The 21,030-nt window shown below is 43.0% G+C and overlaps 2 protein-coding genes across 3 annotated transcripts in view; both read right to left on the bottom strand.

The window, feature by feature from the left end:
• Positions 1-106: 106 nt before the first annotated feature.
• On the bottom strand, positions 107-12,554 carry ikbke (inhibitor of nuclear factor kappa B kinase subunit epsilon; the record flags this gene model as incomplete). Its single annotated transcript, XM_079218540.1, has 20 exons — positions 107-1,347; positions 1,448-1,519; positions 1,636-1,727; positions 1,913-2,009; positions 3,333-3,434; positions 3,529-3,568; positions 3,669-3,745; positions 3,832-3,944; positions 4,140-4,197; positions 4,488-4,589; positions 4,733-4,824; positions 4,961-5,019; positions 5,401-5,597; positions 6,822-7,001; positions 7,099-7,209; positions 7,519-7,679; positions 10,352-10,533; positions 10,609-10,738; positions 11,019-11,156; positions 12,456-12,554. The coding sequence occupies 20 exons, from the start codon at positions 12,552-12,554 to the stop codon at positions 1,284-1,286; spliced, it is 2,166 nt and encodes a 721-aa protein (XP_079074666.1). The 3' UTR covers positions 107-1,283.
• A 5,128-nt stretch (positions 12,555-17,682) lies between these two features.
• The window catches only part of srgap2 (SLIT-ROBO Rho GTPase activating protein 2), a gene marked incomplete at both ends in the record, with an annotated part of 48,659 nt that continues 45,311 nt past the window's right edge, over positions 17,683-21,030 (bottom strand). The window contains 6 exons of one of the 2 annotated variants that reach the window (XM_079217711.1): positions 17,683-18,261; positions 18,365-18,475; positions 18,564-18,816; positions 18,980-19,108; positions 19,898-20,096; positions 20,465-20,529. In XM_079217711.1, coding sequence (XP_079073837.1) covers positions 17,683-18,261; positions 18,365-18,475; positions 18,564-18,816; positions 18,980-19,108; positions 19,898-20,096; positions 20,465-20,529 — 1,336 coding nt within the window. Of the gene's footprint in view, positions 18,262-18,364; positions 18,476-18,563; positions 18,817-18,958; positions 19,109-19,897; positions 20,097-20,464; positions 20,530-21,030 lie in introns of both variants that reach the window. The other variant, XM_079217712.1, reaches the window with a different exon arrangement.

The raw sequence follows: 21,030 nt of genomic DNA, 5'->3' as shown, positions 1-21,030 counted from the left end.
ATTAAGTTTAAAAACACACACATGCATAATTAGTTACGGGGTGTTGCTCGCAAAAGAGAATTATTATTATTACTACTACAGACTGAATATGATAATCTACTGTTGTCAAAGACATTCTTGATCTCATTGACTTTTCAGAACATGAGGTAAATTGAGACTAAAACATATTAGAGGGGGACTTGAAATATTTTTTACTTTCACTTTTCAACTTGCATTTCAATGGATATATCATTTATCGAGACAAAAATCAATGAGATCAAAAGGCTGGCAAAAAAGGTTTATAGTAAAAAGTGTAGTAAAAGCATATTTATTTTATTTTCTCTCACCGTGTGCATCCCCTGTGACCCCTTTATAAACAAATAACAAATCCTGGGATTCCCCTACCGCATGAGCCACACTGGCTAATCTTTTTCTTACTGTTCATTTGCTGTACTATCAGGACTGTGTACTTCTGTTCAAAAGGACACACTGTGGTGAGTGCCTAGAGTACGTAACTTTGTTTTTTCTCGTTTACAATGAAACCCATGAATGATCAAATACAAAGAAATAACAAATCCTTCAAGTTAAAACATCAGCAGGAAGATACAAAGGTCACTCTAAAATGACAGTCCTGTGTGATTGGTAAGGCTAACAATCAATGATGTAATCTATCACTCTGAATTTACTATGATCTTTAAGTAAAGTCACATGAAACCATTTGAATGATCAACCATTAAGAAAAACACAGCAGGCGTCTCAAGCCTTCAACAAACACAAACACAGACACAAGAGGAAGACATACACAGACAGATTTCTCTCTCTGTGTATGTTTAAATTAATAATTCAATGGTTCTCCAGAGTTTGCAGTGCGCTTCTTCTTCTGCGGGACAAAAAATAAACAGCCCTAAAGAAAAATACTCTAGCAGCTAACTTTTTGCTTTATCCTGTGGCAGCCTATTAGAAATACATTAACACTAAAAGGCATTAATGATGTTTGTATTGAACTGCTGTATTCAGTCGCCACACACACACACACACACACACACACACACACACACACACACACACACACACACACACACACACAAATCCATCAGTGGCGTCTCCTTCTCCATTGTGGGCATCTTATCTCTAAATTGAGATTCACAAAATATTGATAGTCTTCGGCTGCATCCTCTTGTTACAGCACAGGGCTTCACTCGGTCCTTCAAAGCCAGTAGATTGTCCATAGCCGTTCCTGAGTGGCAATTAAACTAGAGAGTGTGTGTGTTTTTGAGTTAAGATGCAAAGATGCAGCACTTTTGTCACAGTGTAGAAGGTCTGGCCAAGTTGGGCTCCAGAGCTGCTGCAGGGCTCACTGTTCCCAGACTAAATGACAAAACAAAAACAAATGACATTATACTTTGTCCCTTTCTGCATACGGGGTTGTGAGTTTTGAGAGAGACATGAAGTTGGTCACTCAACTAACCTCTCAATAATGCTGTTGTTACACTGTAGTTCCCTCACCAAAATCTCCATTTCCTCTTTCAGATGGTGCATCCTAGAACAAAGGAAGATATGTCATCAGGGCAACTGGACGACCGTCTCCATCTTACACACACACACACACACACATATACATACAAATAAACACACACACACACACATAAGACACACCTAGCGACCATCTGGTCCTTGTCCCTCGGGGTAATTTCAGGCTGTTGTCCCGGTCGCTTGGACTGCAGAGTGAAAAGGATTCTGTCCAGAGCCTGAGGAGGACAGATGAGATGTTACATCATCACATCACTGAGACGCTACATGAAAGAGACATCACTAAAATATCACATAACTTTCTTTATCAATGCAAGAATACATGTCTTTGTGCATACTGATATGTTACAATATTTGGTCTGAGCTGCAGAGATCTTCGATACAGAGAAAGTGAGATGTTGACCTTATGTTGGTGCTGCTCACTCATCTCCAGGTCTGCCAACAAGCCTGTGGAGAAAGAGCTGAAGTCCTGCAGTCTGGTCTGCATCTCCAGTAAAACACTGCAATACAGAAGAGACACGTCAGGAAGTCCACGCTGCCGTCTCTGCAATGTGCCAATGGCCTTCTGGATTCTAAAACTTATTATCTCAAAATTTAAAAACTGAAATCTGCTATCGTCCATCATAAATTAGCAAAGGATTTGTTGATAGATAATCTGGATAATTTCTTAATCAATTCATTCATAATTCAGCAATTGCGCAGAGTTTATCATATTTATAGACATATCATGCACATGTCCATGCTTGTATATTGGGGTTTTGAATATCTTTAAATACTTTAGTGTAAAAGAACATTATTTTGCCCAAATGTCTGCCTGAATTTTTCTGCATTCACCGTCTGTCTGAAACGGTCTGTTTTGGAATAGAACCCTGAGGTCAGAGCATAGAACCCTGAGGTCAGAGCATAGAACCTTGAGGTCAGAGCATAGAACCCTGAGGTCAGAGCATAGAACCCTAAGGTCAGAGCATAGAACCCTGAGGTCAGAGCATAGAACCCTGAGGTCAGAGCATAGAACCCTGAGGTCAGAGCATAGAACCCTGAGGTCAGAGCATAGAATAGAATACTTTCGAATAGAATAGAATACTTTATTGTCATTGTCACGAAAACAACAAAAAACAGTTTAGCAGCTCTTACAGTAAAGACAAACATTGAAAAGAACCATAGACACATTCACATCTCAAGTAGACAGATAAATAAGTGGATCATCATAAAGTGCATGTGCCATTGAATATTGTTCAGCAGTTAGTGCTAGTGCTATTGTCCTCAGCTTTTTTTGGGGGGGGGGGGGGGGTTCTATACATTTGACAGCCTGTGGGTAAAAGCTGTTTTGTAGTCTGTTTGTGCGTGTTTTAATTGTCCTGTATCTCCTTCCAGATGGAAGGGGAGCAGGGAGGTAGCTAGTGGCCCACGAGGTAGCTAGTGGCCCACGAGGTAGCTAGTGGCCCACGAGGTAGCTAGTGGCCCACGAGGTAGCTAGTGGCCCACGAGGTAGCTAGTGGCCCATAAAAAATTATAAAAAATTGAAATCCCTTTCAAGTGAACCAAATGACTCCATCAGACAAAAACAAATAACATGTGCAATCACTTTGTTAGATCAATGCAAATAAAGTTCTATCTGTGCAGAACTTTATTTGGCAAAATAATTACTTAGTATGGCTGCAATTAACCTGTTTTGCACTGAATATCTATAGTGAATTGCTGCCAAACAAAACCAACAGTTATCTTTTTGGAAATAGTCAAAGGGTTTGGGATAACTCAGTGTAAGTGAATCTGCTGTGTACTTTCAGTAGGAATTAAAATGCAATTTGAGAGCCTGCACTGACCTGCTCCACGTCCTTGTTGAGGCCAAAAGCTCTTTGTATCTCTGCACGCAGTCCTCTCTAAGCAGAGCTTTCACTCGCTTAATGTGGGACGACAGGTGGATTCTGGGACGGAAGAGGGCCAAGCAGATTACAGGAGAGCTCAGAATAACATACGTTACAGGATGTCTGAGCAGGAAGCAGCTCTGTGAACACTCACTTCTCAAATTTGTGGATTTGCTCATCGTTATATGCCAATGCTGTGGTGAAAATAAGAAAACAGGTATTGTCAATTTTACCATTTATGAAGAAAAAAGTAATTACAGTAAATACAGTGTAGTAAAAATAAAAAAGACATACTGCCAGTTTGTCTGTCTTTACGATAATGCTGATGAATTGCCGTTATTTTTTGCAGCATCATCTCCATCTTCTGACAGCTGTGGAAGGCAAAGCGTCAAGAGTTCAACAAATACAAACGCAGGAGGCCGACCTGAATCTTTGTTTCCCTGTACACCTGGAGCACCTCTTGTCATTGGCCAGCATCTCTGCTAGCTTGGCCTGTTCTATCTGCAGATGGTCCAGTCGGCTCTGAAACTCTTGGATCCCTGCAGCGTATATAGGCAAGTACTCACGTACCTGTAGAGACAGCAGCCACAGACTGAGTAAGGGACAAATTTGTATACGCTTTAACATTTCACATTCCACAAGTTTGGTTTGGTTTTCATTGTGATCGGCAACTCTCTACTATAAACTCATTGATGAAGGAATGATGGCATTAAATTGCAGAAGAAAATTAGTCAAGCTGTGACGCTTCTTCCCCATGCCACTCACCTGATGCAGCTTTTGCCTACTATCAGTTGAACCTTGGTTTTCTGAATCATAATGGCCCCTAAGTAAAAGAAAGATACAACAGATATGGGAGAAAAAGAGAGAGGGGGGGGGGGGGGGGGGGGATAGAAGGTTGTGGATTGAATTATAACAACATGAAAAGATGTGTTTGGGCTACATTTATCAAAAATGTCTTTAGAATCTTTCAGAATCTACAACAATCGTTAATGGCAGTTAAGCTCATACAGTCAGCAATCCAATCCGATATCACACTCAGGGGGAGGAAATGTAACTTGAAAAAGCAACTACAGCTCCATTCGTTTAGCTCAGAAAGTGTTTCAAAGAACTCACAGTGGGTGAGTCCTGTGTTCCACGCTGAGGCAAGACTGCAGTCTAATGGTGATCATCGTGATACTGTGGATTGCTTCTTCAGACTCCCTACGCAGCCTCATCCTGAGGAACAAGTGTGAGAGAGGAGGAAGAATGGACAGGAGACGAGTTTGATAAGGATATGACCTAGTTATTAGTACATGAGCTAGAGGCTGCATCTTTAAGTGCAGTCAAACAAATACTCCTTTTATTTTAGCGTGTCTCACATGTAGCTGTAGTATCCTTGCAGCAGTAGCTCTCTGTCTGTGTGCAGCAACTGGACTATCCTCAGATACTGGTGGACCACTCCCACCATAACCTACAGACAAGAGGGGATGAATGGAGAAAATAAATAATGGAGTGGGATGCTTATAATACATGCAATTAAAATAAAGAATGACATGACCATAACATTTAGTATGGCTGTATAGAGAAATTCAGCAGCGCAGCAGTACCTTGGAGAAGTTGTAGTCCGCCATAACATCAAACCGTGATGGGATCACTGGAGTCTCGGCTACAAAGGAGACAAAAACACACAACTCAGAAATACATGACTTATGGAAACAGTGCTGCAGGTATGAGTCTGGGCATTAATAATTGTATGCACACAAATGTGAATACTTTTCTTTTTAACCAACATTCATGACGCACAATCATCTTTTCTATATAATTAACCTTTATCCAGGATTCACATAAATATTACTAAACGAAATTGGCTTTAAAACAGCAGATTCACAAATATGTTGATGTGTTGTCTGAGAAAATGTGACGCTGGATTACACCGCTTATCAAAACTCTTTCATATCATCCTCGGGGAATAGCAAAGAATGAAGACGAGGAAAAGCTTTGAACTTCACAGAAACACATGGAAGGTGTAGGTCTTTGATTGTCTTACGCTCTCTGAAGGGTAGGCTGGTGTTTGCTTCAGGCCCGTCGCCGAGCAGAATGAAGGGCCGGTCATGTGAAGTCCGCGGGAGGTTGACCACCTTCATGTTGCCCTCCAGAGGGAGTTCGTGACCCAGGTAAAGCAGATGTTGCAGCTGGACTGCTAAACCAGTCTGAGACGCCACCTCCTCGAAGAACACAGACACTCTGAGGGGCGAGAAAGGAGGATCATTTCAGGTCTGATTCTGCACCCTGACTACATTTTAAGATCAGGTACAGAGCTTTTGGTCACTGCTATGATTGCCATTCTGCATAAATTAACTGGGTCATCCATAATGCCCAGTGCAGATGTAGTTTTAAAGTTGGGGAAGGCATTTTTGGCAGTATTGAGCAAGAATTCCATAATAATCCTTCAGCATATTGTAATTAAAGTGGTCTGAGAGAATAATAGACTATACCTCCTCTTGGCTGTGTTTCCGGGATTTAGAAAATCAAGCTTGTCATGGGAGAATTTGGTTGTTCTATAAATGCAAATGCACGTCTCTTAGATGGTTAAAGGCATATTCAAAGGCGGGAAATCCTACAGTTGCTGTTCCAGCATTGGCAACAATATTCTACACTGCAAAGCAACCCAAACAAGGAAGACGGACCGGTCAGAAAGAGAGTCTGATATTATCGACGAAGCAATTCAGAAATGGAGAGAAACTGTTGCAAAGAGCCTGCAAGGGTCCAGTGAAGTGACTGTGATGGTTAGCAGAAGGCTAAACTACTGCCAATAGTTCCTCTCAATCTCTGAAACGCTTCGCTGGTATCGTAGTTCACTAGAGCCTCGATTCACAGCATGTCGTCTCAAGGGGCTTCAAAAGGTCGGGATCACAATCACAATTGAGATGATTTCTGAAACACTTGTCTGGTGGGAGGGGCTTAGGACAGAGAGGAGATCAGCAGATCAGTTACATCACAATGTGAAATGCTGCATATAAAAAAAGTCTACTAAACGTGTTGTACTATCCAATGGTAGCCTATAGTTTGTTTGACTAAGATGAATCAATAAGGTTGCATTTAAGTCCATCTTATTTCCTCTACATTTTATCAGGCCTGTGATAATAACACCAATATTATCAACGTCTATTTAAGCCTTCACATGGCTGCATAAACAATTAGACATAATCCAGTTTACAACACAAATTGAGTTGTAGAAATTGTACCTTTTCCATATAAAATGTATTCTTGAATCAACACTATAAACATTAATGAATCAGCTCATGTGACTGATGAGGTCACATGAGCTGAAGTATAATACACCTGTCACTAGAAATCTAGTCTTACGATTGGCAAAAAAATGCTTTTTATTTCAGTCTGTAGAACTATAGACTGCTTTATTTGTGTTTGATCAGAGTGATGTGTGACGATACGACTGTGCAGACTAACGTGTTGTAGTGGTGTATGTAGATGCAATGCGCCATGGCCTGTTGCAGAGAGAAGAGGTGAACTGGCTGCCGCTGCAGTATATCTGTAGTGGCTGTGAAGAACTGGTCAAAACCCCAACACCTCTCCTGGTCAGCCTCCAGTATACCCGCTAGTATTGGAACCAGTTGACCCGTCAGACCCCTACAGATGGAGACAATCAAGTACAAAGTCAGAATCACTTGTTCACAATAACAATTCACTGAGATGTTTACTTGATGCTCTTTATCAGGTGACATACTGTGAGAGTTGGCAGCTGTGAGGTAGGTGGTATCTCCACTCTATAGGCCCGCCCTCCATCCGCTGTATTCCAGCTATTGACCCCAGAGGCTTCTCTGTAGTTATTTTGTACCTACACAACAAAACACACAAGTCAGGTTTATAATCATGGATACATGTTCATGCTCTGCCAGATACTAATATATTCTTGAAGAAACAGCATGCAGAAACACATCTTTCTCTAAGGGAATCTAAGCATTTGGCAAAGTTAAAATGGCTGGATAGGGTCTTTATTGGCACGGAGACATGGTGGTATGCTTCCCAATATGGAATGTGGCTGGAGAAGATGGAGCTCACGACAAGTCACTTGAGACTCCCCCTTGTTTCTATCAGAAATGTGTGGTCTGTGATGTACTCTCTCACTCCTAATGTATGGACTCACATGGTGGGCTTGTTCCTGCGGGGTCCTCCATACGGTGCGAAGGGAAGACTCCCAGTGGCAGCGTGGTAAAATGTCACCCCAATACTCCACAGGTCTACACTCACTCCATAGGACTTCTGATGAGGCTTACGTAGCACAGCACGTTCATACATGTCTGGGTGCTGAACACACACACACACACACAAACACAAACAAAGTTTACAGTTTGCAAAGGTGGATATACAGTCATCGTACCTTCATACTTTGATAGTAGATTATCATCTAAACTTCAATCTTAATCTTGTGTCAAGTGAAAGCAGTGTTTTTGTCGTAACATGTATTCTCTCTCCAGTCCCTTTCTTTAAGGATCATTGTGTTGAACTTAGCATGAGGCAGAAACGTAACAGTGAAAAGTTCAGTTGCAGTTATGAATAGTCTCACACCCTGTTTGTCCACCAGAGGGCCACCCAGTCTTCAGAATACTAAATTGCTTCTACGTATCAGTATGCAATGGCGTTTCTGCTACCAAGCCTTGGGAGCTTTCCCTGGAGGAAAACTGAACCGAAAGGTTATCCAAATGTGCAATAATCTTATAATTGTTCATCAATAGGGCACATTGAGTATACTTTTTATGGATGCAATAGTATTTTATGCACTATGAATGCACTCTCTCAGCAATGTCTCCCTCCACTGAGGCAGTAAATAGCTTTTCTGTTCTGAATGGAACAGGCTCATTCACATTCAAATCACTGTTACTGCTTTGATGCCATTATCATTCTAATATATTTACTGTTGCATGTATTATTATTAGTAATACTTTTGCTATTAGTAGTGCTGCTGCTATTACTACTCTCATTATCATCCTCATTTCTGTCCTATGGATTGACTATGTTGTAAAAGGTTGTTCATTCTGTACACATGACATCTATTGCACTTCTGCTCATCCTGTGAGAGGGATCCCTCCTTGGTTGTACTCACTGAAGTTTTCTTGGGGGGTATTTTTCCCTATCCTATGCGACGGTCCTGGGATGAAGTCGTTTGAATGTTGTAATATTGGGCAATACAAATTAAATTGGAAGATTAGTCAAGATAATATGATAATGTTATTGTGGTACTGTATATAAAATATCATATAACAAACATAATGTTAATGTTGTGTGGATATTCATATTATTGTTTTTTATTTTCATGCTTTAGCAACAGTTTATTTCTTTACTTTAATGCCAATGAAGCCACATTGAACTGAATAATTCAATTCAGTTTATTTTGTACAACCCATAATCACAAATTCCAAATTTGCCTCATAGGGCTTTACAATCTGTACACATAGGACATCCCTGTCCCGGGACCTCACATCGGATCAGGAAAAACTCCCCCAAAAAACTGAAAAAAAACTTTCGCAGGAAAAAAAAAGAAGGAAGAAACCTTCGGGAGAGGAACAGAGGAGGATCCCTCTCCCCGGATGGACAGAGTGCAGAAGATGTCATGTGTACAGAATGAACAATGTAACATAAGAGCACTCGTGTTGTGGAGATCTGTCTCCCCCCTGTGGAGCTGAACTGCTGAGACATAACAGAGGTTTATGAAAATGTCATCTGCATCAATGTTTCCTCTGAGTTATGTTCTCCGACCTGCGTCTTGTAGTACAGGCATGAAAACGGGTCAGGGGTGAAAAAGGTGAGAAGGATATTACCCCTCTAGGGGTAATATCTGAGCTGGAGAAACTTAACTTCAGCCATGAGTCAAAAATGATTATGGCATTCTTACTAAGTATTATTTATGCAATATATATATATATATATATATATATATATACACACACACACACACACACACACACACACACACACACACACACACAACCGTTCAAAAGTTTGGGGTCACCCAGACAAATGTTCAGCAATTTCTCACATGGAATAGCCTTCATCTCTAAGAACAAGAACAGACTGGCGAGTTTCACATGAAAGTTCTCTTTTTCTGGCCATTTTGAGAGTATAATGGAACCCACACATGTGATGCTATGCATAGGAAGGCCAGTTCTAAAGCTTCTCTCTCCAGCATAACTGTTTTAAGTTGTGCTAACATAATTGCACAAGGGTTTTCTAATCATCCATTAGTCTTCTATGCGATGACAAACACAATGTACCATTAGAACACGGAGTGATAGTTGCTGGAAATGGCCTCTATACACCTATGTAGATATTTCATTAAAAACCAGACGTTTCCACCTAGAATAGTCATTTACCACATTAACAATGTATAGTGTATTTCTGATTAATTTAATGTTATCTTCATTGAAAAAAACAGTGCTTTTCTCTGAAAAATAAGGAAATTTCTAAGTGACCCCAAACTTTTGAACGGTAGTGTGTGTGTGTGTATATATATTTTGTAGACTTAATACTTACAATATGCAATACTGCTATACTATACTGAATATTGTTTTGCTACTACTAAATGAAGCCGCTGTAGACATCTTAACGCTGATTGGCCAAGACTCGCGACGTCAAAGATCTTCTCATACTAAGAGGATCACGACCTCAGTATTTTTTTCCGTGTCCCACTCCAATCTCAGAAACGGTGAAAGGTTAACAAAAAATATTCCTGGATTTCTTGATCTGACACATAACGGCCCGCCAATTTCTGCCTACAAAGATTTTCACGCATGCCGATTATTTTTGTAAAACACCCTTTTGAGTACTACTCAAATTCCTTGTAAACAGAAAGGACTGCAGCCTAAGCGACAGCGAGCCATCATCCACTTTCTCAAAGTCACCAAACTCATCTAAAGAGGTGTCTTTGACTGCAGATTGCCAGATACAAGCATATTAGTTTATTTCTGGGACTGTTAGCTTACCAGATACTCTTCGGTTCCGTAGATAGACATAAACTTCTCATCATCTTCCAGCTCTCTTGCTGCTCCAAAATCAGTCAGCTTATAAACAGACTTGCCGTCCTCCCCAACCTGCCGCATGATGTTGCCTGGCTTAATGTCCCGGTGTACCACTCCATTTTCTCGCAGGTGGTTCATCCCCTGCACTGAAGGTAGTGAAGGGAGGATTACTTCAGTTTAGGTGTATGCAATTATTGGGAATTACCAAGATATATACCCACCAACACACTGCAAAACTGTAAGGAATTCTGTTTCAGGCAAGCCAAAGGCATTCTTCGACTCCTCGAGCAGGCTGAGCAGACTTCCTCCTGAACAATACTCCATCACCAGCACCTTCTGTTTGGAGGGCAGCTAGAGAGAGAGAGGGGTATTAGGAGGTGAGCTGCAAATCCTTGTAAACACTATAGAAATATATGAGGGAAAACTCACTGCTTCAAGAATTCTATGATAGATACAAATCAAAAGATACTAATTTGAACAGGACTAATATTATTACGTGACCTGTGTAATTGATATTTGTATATGTTCCACAGAACATGCCCTGTTTTACACAGTGATAATTATCTCAGTGTTTTCCTTTGTCATAGTTTTTTGTCTCCCGTCCTCATCTCGTATCTCGTTGTAGCCTTACCTCTTCCACGGCATGCAGCCTCACAATGTTGCTGTGGTTGAGTTTCCTCAGCATCTCAAACTCTCTCATCTGGACCTCATGGGGGCGGTTGTAGCTCACTGTGTTGAATACCTTGACAGCTACCAGCTCACCCGACCTCTGCACACACACACACACACACACACACACACACACACACACACACACACACACACACACACACACACAAATGTACTTCAGCATTACACATCAGAACGCCATGTATGAATGTCAAAAACCGCCTACATCAGTACTGCGATCACATCCTTTTATAATCTCCCATTCTCTGTCTCTTTTCAGCCAAAGAGTCGGCTGAACCATCTGAGATGATAAAGGAACCAGTGATGTGACTGAGGTGCCCTGTAGAAAACCAGGTATGATGTGTTCCGATGATTAAAACAAAAGCATCCACGGCTACACAGAGTTCATACACATTTTCTGGCAAACCATCCAGCGGCTCAGGAAGGGAAAGCTGCTGCTGTAAAACAGGCGCTGTACCGGTCCGTCTTGTTGAAGAGGAGCTGAGCCGGAAGGCAAAGCTCTCCATTTACTGGTCGGTCTACGTTCCAACCCTCACCTATGGTCACAAATTCTGGGTCGTGACCGAAAGAACGAGGTCTCGGATACAAGCGGCCGAAATGAGCTTCCTCCGTAGGGTGGCCGGGCTCAGCCTTAGAGATAGGGTAAGGAGCTCGGACATCAGGAGGGAGCTTGGAGTCGAGTCGCTGCTCCTTCGTGTCGAAAGGAGTTAGCTGAGGTGGTTCGGGCATCTAGTCAGGATGCCTCCTGGACGCCTCCCATTAGAGGTTTTCCAGGCTGCTGAACTGGTAGGAGACCCCGGGGAAGACCGAGGACACGCTGGAGGGATTATATCTCCCGGCTGGCCTTGGAACGCCTCGGGGTCCCACAGAATGAGCTGGAAAGTGTTGCAGGTGAGAGAGAAGCCTGGGTCGGCCTGCTGAACCTGCTGCCACCGTGACGCGACTCAACGGTTGAAAATGGATGGATGGATTTCCATGACTTTTCCATGACTTTAAACCAAATTTCCATGACCAAACATTTTGTCAAATCTTGGTGTATGAAAAAGTGAGACAATGTAATATTTAAATTAACAATGTCCAAAGCATACAGTATACCTTAATGACTGAGAGACAATAGTTTGATTAAAAGAATACACATTTATATAGATGCCTGTATGTATGCCTGCTTATATTTTGAGCGTCTTTCTTTCAAAAGCATATGAATTATTTCAAACTCAGCGTAAATGAAGGCAAATGAAAATAAACACATTTCCATGACTTTTACAAAACTTTGGAGATTTTATTTTTTTCAAGGACTTTTCCAGGCCTGGAAATAATCATTTTTAAAATTCCATGACTCTTCCAGGTTTGCCATGACCGTAATAACCCTGCTACAGACCTTATTGCGGGCCTTGTAGACACTGGCAGTGGCCCCTTGGCCGAGGACGTCTTGTAGAGACCACAGGTAGTTTGTTGTGCTGGCCGTCATCCCCGTCATGCTGGAGGAGGAGACGGAGAGAACAGTTCATTGACTGATAATTAGCTAAATATTTGCAGAGACTGAGTAGAGAGAAATCCCCTCTCTGTCTATGTGCTTAGGGAGATTTAAAGTTACCAAGAACACAGTAGCCACATCACTTTAGCTAATGGGGGTAACGTTAGTGTAACCAGGGCTCTCAAGTGTCACGCATTGAGCGTGACTGTCACGCATTTCGGTCTTAAGTCACGCCCTCCCGCCACACATCGTATTTCTCACGCTGAAAAAAAACTCTAGGCTATTTAATGTGCCGCAGCGCGCAAACATGACCTGGTCTCGCTGCCCTCACCATGGAGGAATCAAGCACGTCTCCCCCGAATCCCCTGGACTCATCAGCCAATCAAAAAAAAGAAATGGGCTACACGAATAGCCAACCAAAGAAACGTATCTGTTGTATCTGGGTGAAATGTAATCCAGCAACCAATGAAAATTAAGCTAATAATAATAATATGGGTGGGAGGGGGGCTGGTCTGTGGGCATGGGGAGGGGGGAGGGGGGGGGGAGGATATGTCACTCTTACCTGTCTTAAAAACTTGAGAGCCATGGTGTAACAATACATACGTTACAGTGCGATATGACATACACGTAAAAGTTATCATAAACACGCCAATGGCCTCCGTAATAGAGATGTTAACAGTTGACCTCACGTTACAAAGTAAACTCGCTAACTTACATATATTACATAAACTTATATTGCGCTCTGGCGGACATTGTATCCACTTTAACCGACAGCCAGCTCGTTCGCTGCACGTTAACGACACGTACATTGAGCTCTTTAACAGCTTCGTTTCACTGAGTCACTAACGTTAGCTTACCTGCTGCCGTAACGTTCAAGTTGAATCGGTGAATTCGCTTCCTGGCTTCCAGCCTCTACTAGTCCATTAAATACGGCGTACAAATAAACGCCAGTCTTTACGTTAAATCACACTCGTCTCTAAACAAAATACGCTTACGCGTGAAACTTCTTCCGTGGTGAGGAACGTGGCTGCTTTCTTTCTGAACAGGTGAGGTTCAGGGAGAATCTGCCGCCCGGTGAGGATACACAAACAGTTTATTGTGTCACGGATCCAAATAATCCCCGAATGGCAGCAAAGGCAGCCGCTGGCAGGATTGCGTTTAGTGATTTCGGAAGTGTCGGCTTCACGCGAGGCGCATTCGCTCTTCGTAAATAGTGGCGGAAATACAGAGAGTTGCAAACTTGGCAGTTTCATTCTCTTCTTCAACTTCCGTCTGTCTGGGACTCAGTGTACTCTATACGAGAGTACACTGAGCAAGATGGCTCGCCACACACTCCTACATCACACTACTCCGAGGCTTCCTGGGGAGTCTGGAATATGAGTGCCCGGAAAAGGAGCGACTGAGGAACTAGAGCAGCATGCGGGGCCCCTGAGGGCCTCCAAACAGACCCTCCATCTGTTGAAGGGAAACTACAGAAGAACTTCCACCCCACGATTCTCGTGTATTTGGAAGGACAATCAGCAAATAAACAATTGTTTACCAAAGATACATTTGAGAGCATCAGGCCCAGAAATGACATTTTGGGGTTCATCCACAGGGAGAAGCTTTGTTTTGACATATAAAGAGGACAGGGTGACAGCTCTCCTGCTGACATCACACATCATCTCCTCTCTGTTGTCCCAGTAATGTCTCCAGGATGTGTTTCTTGATCACAGCAGTCTGTCCCTCTACATTTTATCCATGCAATATAATTAATATCAGTCAAATGCATACCCCCGCCTCAAGATGTCTAATCTAAGATCTAATACCAGTGCTCTCTTTTTCCCAATTAGTTTATTCCATATATATTTAGAATCCTAATACTGACATTGAGACACAGTGTGTGTCGACTTGTTCATCTGTGTTGTTGCCTGAAGTGCTTTGCAGGTGTGTTCTGTTACAAGGGAACTTGTAACAGAACATCACTCTCCATGATGAGCACTACTCATAGGTTCTACTCTGCCTGTGAGTACAAAGTCTTCTTTGGCCGTGGTGGGAGCAAAGTTTGAAGGAAAAAAACCAGTGAGGTCATCAGTTATGTTTTTAATTTCTTAGTGTAAACATTTTTAACAAACTTATGAACAAAAACTTGAGGCGTGCAGTACTAAAGGAGTGAGCATTTACAAGCTACTGAAAGATACTGAATGGCATCATGGGAAATGTAGGATTGAGGGCTTTTTGGAGCTTGACCCTTACTAGGGGCTAAACGTCAGAGTATCTCTGCATCTGCTACTTCAGCTGTGACTACTCTCTGTTAGGCCCGTCTCTTCTGAGTCTCACAACTTTATGCAAGTGCAATACTGAACTCCTGAAGAACCCTGTATACTCAGTTTGGTCTGAGGCCTTTCTTGTCAAGTTTCCAATATGCCATCAAAACCTCTTATATTGTGCTGTACTTGTTTCTTCTTGCTATATATCCTTGGTGTCCAACATCATGCTCCATATGTGCTATCATCAATTATTTCATGGACAATTTTTTATTGCAACAAACATCAAAGAATTACAAAATCTATATAGCAAGCAATGTTTATTAAAAAACAGATATACTACAAGAACTACACATAATTATATAAGGCCTATTTGATTAAACTACTATTGCTATTACTGTACAATATTGTACCAAAAAAGAGTGTACCTCTGTAATGTACAACATTGTATATACAAAGTACATCTGAACACAGGATTCTCCAGTAATACAGAGACAACTATAAATAGATTTGACATTACAGTCTGTTTTTTTTTTGTTCTGCCATTTTCAAATGGACACAAAATGCATATTTAACAATATTCAATGCTGACAAATCATCCCCACACAGTTAGTCCACACGCAAGCCAAGTTGTTCAAGTGTACAATGATTGATTTGAGATCGAAGACGGTCCCAGCTCCCCTTTGACGGCAAAGCCGGGACAAAACACACCAACCAACCACATGCATGTCTGTATACGTCAGTGTGTGTGTGTGTGTGTGGGGGGGGGGGGGGTAAGGGAAGTTCATTTAACCATATAACCACACACACACACACACACACACATACGCAGTCACAGTCCCTCCAGTTGTCATGACGAGGTAAGAGCAACACAAATACACCAGGTAATACACAAACAGTATACAGAGATAAAAAATAAACCTTTACAAGTATAATTCATTACCTGGCAGAGAGCATACAGGAATGCACTATATGCTGTATTTCAGGGAGGAGAGGCGTGATAGAGGGGAATATGAGGACGCCTCAGTAAAATTAGTTCAATACTGTTTCAAGAAGGTGAAATACAACAAAAAAAAGGTATTATTCAGTTTACCCTGAATGGCATGTGTCCACTTTTGAAGTCAGTGTTTGCAAAATTATTCACATATTACTTAATTTATCATCAAATCAAATTTTGCAAAAGTAAATTTTCGCAAAAATGTTATATACAAAAAAAAGTAAAGCCCTTGGATATGGGTTTTCTCCTCCTGTCTCTGATCACATGTACACACAGTGCATATTTATTCAGCACTAAGGCCGCTGGTGCTCCTGTGGGTCTTCCAGACAGTTGCTGCTGGGTGGCATCCCTTTATGGGGGTTGGGCATTGCAAGGGGTGGGGGCAGGGTGCATACATACTCTACATCCACGCATGCTCCCACAGGCGCACACACATGCACACACCCAGACAGCTACACACTTCAACATTTTACCATTACAGATTCGGAGCATTAATTAACAACTGGGAACAAAAAGTAACAACAAAAGCAATCTTTGCTTAAGAACGCATTGGATGAGGTGGTTGGTTGCTTCTATTTAAAAAAAACACACTTAAGTGGATCCTCGGCTCCATGCTTCCAGTTAACACCATGATTATTAAATCATACATACACACCATTAGAATAATACAACCCTTTTTACTGTTAAGTGTGAAGTACATTTTTTAAAAGGAGCAAGCCGTAACTTTGTATGAAGTTGTCCCGTATCTGGTGCTGCATATATAGAAACTGATGCAATCAGCCAGCTCGCCATAATGGCCGCTGTCCATGGCCCCAGCATGCGAGGAAAACCTGAAAGGCGTTTAGCTGCCACAAAACATCAACACACACACATTGAGAGAATGCGTGTGTGTGTGTGTACAGTCCAACATTGCAATAAAAATGCTGGGTTTCAGTGGTCCCCTACACACATAGTAGAGCTACAGGAGGGAAGCAGCAAAATGCCTCAAACTATCAGCGTTCATTATCTGTATTGCTATATGTGTATTATAATCACTGTTGGCCATGTTAGGCTTTGGAGAACACTGCTCCTGTTATGCCCCGGTTGTGGTACTAGTAATGAACAGTCTTAAAAAATAAAAAATAAATCACCAAGATATCAAACACTGGAGGAAGAGATCAAATAAAGCTCTTGATCACATGACTTACACTGATATTTGGCCCAGTTTTCTTTCTTTTCATCATCCGAAAAGTCCACCTTTATCTCCAGTCTTCAACTTTTGAAGCAGCAAGTCAGTGTGTTTAATTTCTACGCAGTGGGAGCTTAGCATTTCACAGTCTATTCTCAGGAATCAAACACTCCCTTCCAGTCCGTTAAACATGGGTCATTAAAAAAGAAGAAGAAAAAAAAACGGTCATGTCTACTATACAAAATCAAACAGTGCTTTTTGTTCCTCACTTAGATCTTTGTGTAAAGGCAAGTAACACTCCTGCACGCCCACTCAAACACAATTTCAAACATTACAAACTCGTGTGTGAGCTCTGTAGGTGTCCATCCTGAGTCCTGTTCCCTTGTAAAAAATAATGGAAAAAAATCCAGTGATGCCTGGGGTCTCTGCAGGGGCAAAAGATAAAGAAGCGTCTTTGATGGGTGTTCGCTTATCTACGCCCTCTGATAGTTGAAGCTGCAGTAAGCAGAGCTGCCAGGAGAGGGAAGAAAAACACTTGACACTCTAAAAAGGGAACATGGCATCTTAAGAACTGGCCTGGCCAACAAGAAGTGAATGCTACACATGAGTAGTGGGTTAGGTCTTGTGTGAAACAAAGGAAGTGCTTTCTGCACCTGGTAGAAGACCTGTAAGAATCAAAGAGTTTGCAAGAATCAGTATCGCGGGTCAGATTGAGAAGTCCTAAGCCGGGCAGGATTTGTCAGTAGACTGGGGCGGAGGAGGAGGAGGAGGGGTGTGAGGGAGAGAGTGTGTGTGGCCTGTAAGTGGAGGAGGAGGTGTCGGGGGCACAGTAGAGGTCGGGGAGCCCATGGCTGGGCTGCCACTGCCGCTCTTTGGGAACACCACCGGTTTGGGCCTTGTCGCCGGGGGGCGCAGCTCTCTAAAGGAAGGTACAGATGAGGAGAGGAAGGAAGAGGAGAGAGACGGGGACGTGGCAGAGGGCAGGGGGCTCCGCGGCTGACTCTTCACCGGGCGGAAGGAGGAGGGCACGTCGCTGGCGGAGGAGGCGCTGCGCTGAAGCGGGTGGGCGTGGGAGGAGCCCCCCTCACTGTCCCGTAACAGACGGGAGTGGAGTGGACTAGAGGGCTCCGAGGCTCCTCCCCCTCCTCCTCCTCCTCCTCCTCCACCTCCACCACCCAGACCCTTCAGCTGCTCCAGTGTGTCCAGAACCACGTCGGGGGCGTGTGTGTGCTTCGAGGCGCTCTGTCTTTCCAGCTTACTGAGCTCGCTCAGGGCAGAGGTCATCGCAGCCTCAATGTCCTGCAACACGGAGAGGGAGACAGAAAGGCAAATATTAACGTGTTCTTAAAAATACCCAAAGCACTGCAGATGGGGAAGCAAGGGATTTCAAAGAGAGTTGTACCTGTGAGCTGTGCTCCACTTGGGCGATGATCTCCGGGTCTAGTGGTCTGTGGTTGCTGAAGCTCTTGGAGCGCCCTGCTGTAGTCGTCTTGCGCAGCTGTGGACTCTCCACCTAAACATTCATAATGCACTCAATTAAAGGCTTTCTGGAATTAAGCAAAATAGTCTATTTATTTGTTGAAGATAAGATGTCACTGTACCTTGGTCTTGAGAGAGGAGTGGCGGGTGACTGAGTTGAGGATGCTGTGAGCGCTGACGGGTCGTTTATCTCCAGTTTCTTTCACCAGAGCCCCACCAACGGGAAGAGAAGCGGTTCTCACCCCTCCCCCTCCTCCTCCACCTCCCCCCCCTCCGCCTCCGCCTCCTCCTCCGTTGGCTCCTGGACTCGTACTGTCGCTCTCAGAGCTACGGAACGCTCTTCGGATGCTCCCGGACTCCGGACGTTTCCTCAACCTGAATGAGACCAATATTTCAGTTTAACTTTCTATTATTTACAAGCAACTTTAGGCACTTTTTTTACACTTTTTGGCCCAAATTGATTTCCACATAATTATGTCATATCAACTGAAGCAGCAAATGCAAATCTATGGGATACTGTAAATAGTCTGAGACACACTTGTTCAGGTTGGCCAGGTAGATGTCAGCCACATGCGCTCCAGTAGGAGAGGCGGCGCTCCCTCTAGTGGACACTCTCTCCTCCAGCAGGCCCACGTCGGGCTTTGGACTTCCCCTGCCCCCGTCAAACCTGAAACGATAGCGCTAGTTTATTAATCATGGCTGTGCCTCCCGCTTGCAGCAAGGTAGCAGAGAGGGAGCGGCCTCTCTCTCCGATACGTTACTTCTGAAACACAAAACCTACTTAGTGCCACTTTGCTTCTCATTGACGGTGACTCTGGACTCATAACCAAACAGGCCACAGTAGAATGATTTAACAAAGTAGTGATGAAAGCTGTTGTACTAAATAAAATATAACTAATCCTAATAAACTTTTTTCACCCAAAATAAGCAAGAGCAACTTTAAGGAAAAATCCAGTATTTGTCATACTGTTATCATACTCATATTCTTGTTTAGTGGGACTACTAATCTCGATAACCTTCTACTCACCACCCCTGAGTTTTGGTAAACGTGGACTCTGACTAAAATGCCTCACACTCACTTGTCTTTGTTTATTTTCATGCAGTCACACAAAGTATTCCCTTCTGAATCCTGAGAAGTGTCAAGAGCCATCACACGTTTATGTCAACAAACCACTCAGCATGGGACCAGGAAGTTGATGTGCTATGCGGTTTGCTACGTATCAGAGCAGATCAACTTCCTCAGATATGGGGATTTCCAGTGGACTACTTTCTGTGTTTACTTTTGGCCAGATTACAGAACAAGTGTCATTTCTCTTGATGTGTTCTGTAGACGGAAACATTTCACATTTCGTAAAACTCTGCAACAGAGGCACTGAGGAAAATATCATCGTGACCAAAGTTAATCTGTTCCTTATACAGATATGTGATCAAGACTAGCAACTGGAACACATCTTACGTGTCTTGGATCACAATGTACTGGTGAGCCACCAGTCCGTCCACTCCGTTATGTCTTCCCTCCCACCAGTCGTCAGAAGCTCGCTGGTACAGAAGCAGAGATGCGCCTTTCTTGAACGACAGCTCCCGACTAGTCCGGCCGGAGTAGTCGAACCGAGCTATGGCTTCAAATGGGTCAGACTCTGAAACAGCCAAGGAGCCTGAGATTTAGAGGATGGTGGACAGACACAGGAAGTGGACAGGGAAGCAGGAGGCAGCAACAAATGAGCGAGAGAAAAGAGAGGTGGAAGAAAAGGGGAAGGCCAGTTAGTGCATAGCAGGTTAGTGCTGCTGTGTTTGGTGACTGCACACATGTTAAAACTGCTGAACAGCAACCAAGCAGCATCATAAACATGTTACTGGGAGAAGGATGTGGGCTGGATTAAATGATTAGAGCCATAGCAACTGTGAGAAAAGCAGGATGAGATTTCATAAACGTGTGGCGAGTAGAAACTGGCTTCATTGAGTGCAGTATATGTATTGTATGTATTTGTGTGTGTGTGCGTGTGTGTGTGTGTGTGTTATGCACCATCTTCGCTGTTGTGGGAGACAGAGACGGTGTTGGGCGCAGGCTCTTCCACAACGGGGGGCTCACTGAAGTGGAAACAGAGAGCACATGAGGTTAGAGGACACAAAGGAGAAAGTCTCAGACTGACATGTGCTGATGACTCACAGCCTGACCTCATACTCCTCCTCCTCTGGATCTAAATGATACAACCTTGTACACTCCTTGAAATCTGCTTCAATCTTTGGTAACCAAAAGAAAAGTCCCACGTTTTCTTTCATTATTCAACTTCCAAACATTTTCTACCCTGCCGGGGATTTACAGTTATCAATATACATAATGAAATGTGTTTTCACTACCACAGAAGCAGTGTTGAGTACTTTGCCAGGTATATTCTGTTGGTCTGTGAACAGATATTGTGCCATTCAAGATGCAGTTGCGAAACTTTACAGACGTGTACTTGAGATTATAATATAGGCCAAGTTTGAAGATGGACCGGGAGTAATGAAGGAGCTTCCTCATTTTATGCCCGGGCCCAATTTGGTGCTGTGGCTGATATGATCGCATCACAAGATGGTCCACAGCATTAT

This window comes from Taurulus bubalis (genome assembly GCF_910589615.1).
Source record: "Taurulus bubalis genome assembly, chromosome: 5".
Lineage (NCBI taxonomy): Eukaryota > Metazoa > Chordata > Actinopteri > Perciformes > Cottidae > Taurulus > Taurulus bubalis.
Note: the sequence above shows the minus strand (reverse complement) of the source record. Positions and strands in the feature narration are given on the sequence as shown.